The sequence below is a fragment of the Leucopleurus acutus genome (genome assembly GCF_964270905.1).
Source record: "Leucopleurus acutus genome assembly, chromosome: 20".
In the NCBI taxonomy this organism is placed as follows: Eukaryota; Metazoa; Chordata; class Mammalia; order Artiodactyla; family Delphinidae; genus Leucopleurus; species Leucopleurus acutus.
The window spans coordinates 4,018,162-4,024,161 of NC_139162.1; the positions used below are offsets into that span (position 1 = coordinate 4,018,162).

A 6,000-nucleotide genomic window follows, 5' to 3' on the forward strand; every position below is an offset into this window, starting at 1 on the left:
AAGAAGCAGCTGCCCCTTTCGCTGTGGCCCCACTCGGCCATTCCTTCCAAAACCAAATTGGCAAGAGACTCCCACGACGCAGGACAGCTGGCCCAAGGGTGGGGTGAAGGGACAGAGAATGATCCAGAATGGAGCCCCCATGACGCTTTGTATCTCTGGGGCCAGGCGGAGACCGGCGCGCAGAGGGCCTTGGTGGATGCCAGCCGCACCTCCCAGCAGCTGGAGGAGATGGTGGATGCCTTCCAGGAACAGAAGCTGCAGGACCTCCAGGTGGGGGTGGTCGGTCCCTGGTCGGAAGTACTCTGGGCTGCCCCGTGGGTGAGCTCTGGTGGGTGTGCACCTGTGCATGTGTGAGTGCATGTGTGTTCCCTGTGACAGAGCGTGTGTGTGAGCTTCTGCCTGCTTGGCTCTCAGGGCCCTGACTCCCAGGACAGTTCATCCTGGCTTCCTCCTGGCCGCGGCGGGTAGAGGCCGGCTGCTCGGGCAGCTGTCCTACTCAGCTGTCCTGCCCGGAAGCCAGCAGTGGCAGTCGTGCGCTCTCAGCACCTGGCCAAGCTCCCCGCCTACCAGGAGAACGGGGCAGAGTCTGTCCCCCCAGCCCCTGCCTTTCCGCACAGGATTCACAGGACCCTCCTCCTTTCCTCCGCACAGCCCCAGGGGCACAAATCCCTCCTCTCTCCACCCCGACACACGCAGAGCCCCAGGCCCAGAGCCCCAGCTCTTACAAGAGGCCTCAGGGAGGCGGCGTCTTTAAGGGCAAGATGGTCACAGAGACCCCCGCACCCACTCTTGCCCCCCTGCCACTTTAGTCCATTTTCCAAACTGCAGCCCCAAGGTTCTCACAAAAGGCAGCTCTGATTTGTCACTCCCGGGTTTCACACCCTCCTGTGCTCCCCTCATTCCAAGGAGAAAGGCTGAAATCCTCCCCAAGGCTTCAAAGCCCCAGCCCCGCCCTCCAGCCTTCTCTTGGACACACCACTCCAAGCTCCAAAAGTGCACCAAGACCTTTTATACCTCAGGGCCTTTGCACAGGCTGTGTCCTCTACCAGGAGGGCTCTGCCCCTACTCTGCATCGAGTTCACACCTGCTGTCCTTCAGAGAAAGTCACCTGGACCCCCAGACCTAGTCCAACCAACTGTTAACACTCTCTGCTCCGCTCCCTCTGGGGGCAGTTATCCCAGGGGGTGGATTCATTGTATCTTTAATTCACTCGTGAACCTCACAGATGTTGAATACATACCTACTGTGTGCCAGGCGCTATGCCTGAGGCTGGGGACACCACAGCCAACAAAGCAAGACCCCGTCCTCACAGAGCTGACGCTCTTGGGAGACAGAGTTCACGCAGACCCCGTGATGGCGGACAGCAAGGGAGATCTCACTGCTCCACGCCACCTCCTACACTGCACGTCGAAGCCACAGAGCAGACCCCCTGCCTGCCACGTCCCCTCCTGGGTCCTGGGCACCACGTCTAGGGCCTGGCACTCAGTGGGTACTCAGTAAATATTGGGAAAATGAATGAAAGAATGAACGAATGAAGCGAATGAAACAGTGGTAATTACTGCTCAAGCAGCCACGTTGCAGGCAGAACCTAAAAGCACCAGCAGACCATTATCAAGCACCTGATGTTTTCGAGGCCAGCGAGAGCACACAAGGTTCTGCACTGTCGGCGGCCAACAGAAGCACGCACTTTAACATGGGCATCCTTTAAAATTGGGGGAATTCATTTGCAAGAGACGCTTATCCAAACCTCCAAATGTTAAAAGAGATAAAAGCCCAAACTTGAAATAATCATTACCACTCTATCAGTTTTAGGTCACGATTCTAATGCAATATCTACAAAATAACTCTCTGGCTCCTCTAAAAAGAATGTAAGCCATGCTTTCAAGCAGCGGTTCACTCACCTGAGCGCGCGTCAGAAATGCCCTGGCGGTCTCCTTAAAACGCAGACGGGGGGCACACCCTGGCGTCCCATCCAGTGGGCCTGGGTGGGCCGAAGAATGTGCATCCCTGACAAGCTCCCAGGTGAGGCTGGTGTTGATGAGGGGCCCGCAGGTCGACAGCCGCGGCGCTCACTGAATCTCTCGTAGGGCTTTGTGAACTGGGACCACTCCTGTCCTTCCTGTGCAGACGAATAAACTGAGGCTTGAGAGGATACGTCATTTCCTCGGGGCTACAGGCCGGCAAAGGGCAGGACGCGGCCTGTTGTTGTCACCAGCACGGCCTCCCGGGGGCAGGACGGGAGGAGGCAGGAGCCGGGATTTCCACCACAGTCTTTGGCCCCTCGCCCCTTCCTTCTCCCAGGCGGCCTAGCGGCTTCCTCTGGCCCGCCTCTTCCAGGTGCTTCCCACGTGACAGGAAGAGGTGTGTCTCCAAACTGCAGGCTCCTCCCCCAACAGCAAGCCTGTTTCCTGCTGGGGCCTGCCACGTTGTAGGAGCTTGTGCTGAGCCCAGCACACAGTGGGAGCTTGTGCTGGGCCCTACACACAGTGGGAGCTTGTGCTGGGCCCTGCACACAGTGGGAGCTTTGCTGGGCCCTACTCACAGTGGGAGCTTGTGCTGGGCCCAGCACGTAGGAGGGGACTGACACACAGTAGGAGCCTGTGCTGAACTTGACACAAAGCAGGAGTGTCCCCTCAGGTCTTGCACACAGTAGGAGCTTGTGCTGGGCCCAGCACACGGTAGAAGCCCCCACTGGAGCCGGACACACAGTAGGAGCTCTGTGAGAGCTTACTGAGCCAAGCTGAACCATCTGATCAAGAGAAGCCAACGTTTCCATCACTAATAATGTTTTGACAAGCTGTCTTATCAGGTTGCGGGCCTTCTGGGCCAGTAGGATCCCCTCCCTCTCCCATAAGACCCACTTCTAGCCTGTGGGTGACAGAGGCTGAAAGTTTGTAGCCATCAACCTGACCTCAGAATGAGAGAAGCGCAAGCTGAGTGGAGGAGCCAGGTTGACAGAGCTGAGAAAAGGATGCCCCTCAGAAAGTCCACAAGGCCTCACACATTTCTGGAACAATCTCTGTGCAAGGCAGCTTTTGAACTATGGGAATGCATTATCTGTTCAACAAAAATAAATTAATTAGAAATAATATATTGAAATTCCACACCTAGGACCTGCCTGCAAAGACAACTAAGCCCCCGCCCACACCCCCCCCAAATTGGTCCATGTCGAGATGACCCCAGGACAGTCCTTCTGACAGTGTTACTTATGTGACCTGCGCGTCTCTCCCCATAGAAAATTTTTTCGGACTTTGTGACCATTGAGATGGTCTTCCACGCCAAAGCAGTGGAGGTGTATTCCAGTGCCTTCCAGACCCTGGAGAGCTACGACCTGGAGAGAGATCTGGAGGTGGCTCACGGACATCTCATCTCCTATTTGGGGGGTGGGGCTGAATTGGAGGTTGTTTTTGTCTTTTTTTTTTAATTGAAGCCTAGTTGATTGACAATGCTGTGCTAATCTCTTCTGTACAGCAAAGTGCCTCCGTTTTACACGTACGACATTCTTTTTTAAAATATTCTTTTCCATTATGGTTTATCCCAGGAGATCCAATATAGTCCCCTGTGCTCTACAGTAGGACCTTGTTGTTTATCCATTCTATATGTAATAGTTTGCATCTGCTAATCCCAAACTCCCAGTCCATCCCTCTCCCTCCCACCCTCCCCCTTGGCAACCACAAGTCCCCAGAGGTGGGGAATTTCCCCAACACCTTCTCTCTCTGGACCATCCACGTTCATGACCATCACCTGGGTGCTTAAAAACAAATGAATCAACAACAACAAGCATCGCCAGGCTGATGCCTGCTGAACTTCGGAGGGAGACAAAGTGCTTATTACCCACACCTGATGTGACGAGGATCTAGAAAAAGGCATCTGAGTTATCTCTAATGTGCTGCGTCACACCTCGTGGTGTAAAGCAGCGGTCGTTTACCGCGATTATCTTCTGTGGCTCTAGGGTTGGTGGGTTCAGCTGGGCTGTCCTCACTCCAGTCTTTCAGCCAATCCGTAGCTGGGGCCGGAGCTGTTTCCAAGGCTTCCTCGCCCGTGTGTGGTAGATGATGGCTGTCATCTGGGTCCAGGATGGGCCACGTGATTCGCAGAGTTTAGGGCAAAATGAAGACGTGGGCCCTTTGTTCAATAATTATTAACAATTCCAAGATGGCAGAGTCCTTCTGAGCTGGGGGCCCTGGGCGACTGCATGAGCTGTACCCCAGTGAGGCCCATCGCGTCTGGGTCTGCAGTGGGGTCTGCAGCCTGAATAACTGCCCACGGCCTCTCCATGGGGCGTGGACTTCCTCACAGCATGGCAGCTGGTCCAAGAGTGAGCATCAGAGAATTACACTGTGTCACCTTCCGTGACCTAAGCTCCGAAGAAACTGAGCATCCTGTCTGCCACATTCTGTTCCTTAGAAGTGCATCACTAAGGCCATATTCAAGGGGAGGAGAATTACAGTCCAGCTCCTGATGGGAGAAGTGTCAAAGCATTTGTGGATGAGCTTTAAAACCATCATAGGAGGGTCAGTGAAGGTTGGCTGGGCTCTGCTGCGTTCACTCAACTCAACTCTATTTTGGTCGGGGGGCAGTGTGATCTCTAATCTCTCTGCATGACTATGGACATGTTACCGTGCCTCTGGGCCTCAGTTTTCCCATCTGTAAAATGGGATGACAATGCCCACTTACCGCTCTGCAGTAGATCATAAGGAATAAGAAACAGGAGACTCCTAGGCGGACCTGGCGTAGGTGGGGGTCCCTGCAGTTACCTGGGCACCGGCTTCTCGTCCCGCGTCTTTCTTTCCCGCTGGCACCCCTTTCTTTGTTTCCTGACCGGATCCAACCCTCCTGGCAGGATTTTAGAGCCAAGATGCGTGGAGTTCATGGGCGTTATGACGCTCGGCTGCTCACGGACACCACCCTGCCCCCGGCCGTCCCGTGGTTTCTCGCCCAGGTGAGCACTGGGGGTGGGGCGTGACACCTGTGACAAGGTGAAGAGACCAGAGACCAGAGGCCGGCTGAGAACTCGGGTCTGAGAAGGGAGTGCTGCTTGGGGAGTGGGAGGGTGGCCCTGAGTCTGACCCGGACCTGCCTGAAGCAGACTCAGGGAACCACAGTGTGGTGAGGGGCGTCTCATGCTTTCTGAATAATTCTCTTGAAAGGCAGCGGAGGAAGTATGGTCCCCAGCCAGACTGCCTGGGTCCAAACCCATTGCTCCCAAGCTGTGTGACCCGGGGAAAGTTCCTTAACCTCTCTGTGCCTTAGATTCCTCACCTGCAAAGTGGGGCCAATGATAGTAACCCCCTCAAAGGGCTGTGGCATTAGGCGAACACATCTACCCGAAACATTCAGGAAACAATGCTTGTCACTGTCATTATTATTATCGCTGTTGTTGCTGTGATGGTGATGATGATTCTGTTGTTGTTATGTATTTCTTTTATTTAGAGCACTCAGAGCACCGTACGGAGCCAGAGAAAAGAAGCAGCCAGTGAGGACAGGTCTGCCGAGGAGGACCCCGTGGAGGATCTCAGGGGACAGGGGAAGGGGCTGCATCGCTAGGACGAGAACTCCCCAGTCAGGAAAAGGGGGCTGAGGCTGGATGCTCGGAGGCTCTGCCGTGTGCAAGTCCCGTGTCCTCTGAGTCCCGCTTTCCTCATCTGTCTGGCAGGAATCACATCACTCAGCTCACAGGCTGCTCTGGGGATCAGGGTGCCCAGAAGGACACCTGGTACATAGCAGGTGTTCAATAAACGTGGGTGCATCTCACCCTGACTCCTGCTGGGTCTCATTTCCTGTCTTATGACTGGGCTTCTGGGTGTTTAAGCCCGTGTTAACGTGTGTTACGGAACCAAACTCGGGTCCATTTGCCTGTGTGCAGTAAAGCCAATTTACTGACAACGGGTTGTAGTGAAGGAAAGGGCAGGATTTATTGCAGGCGCCAAGCAAAGAGTCCAGGCAGCTGGTGCTCAAAAGGTCCCAACTTCCCGATGACTTTCAGGAAAGGTTTTTAAA

The 6,000-nt window shown here is 54.7% G+C and overlaps 1 protein-coding gene across 1 annotated transcript in view; it reads left to right on the forward strand.

Moving 5' to 3' along the window:
* Positions 1-5,547, forward strand: part of CIBAR2 (CBY1 interacting BAR domain containing 2) — a gene marked incomplete at both ends in the record, with an annotated part of 43,317 nt that extends 37,770 nt beyond the window's left edge. Inside the window, 4 exon segments of the mRNA XM_082863021.1 lie at positions 166-270; positions 3,236-3,349; positions 4,844-4,942; positions 5,434-5,547. Coding sequence (XP_082719147.1) covers positions 166-270; positions 3,236-3,349; positions 4,844-4,942; positions 5,434-5,547 — 432 coding nt within the window.
* Positions 5,548-6,000: the final 453 nt, after the last annotated feature.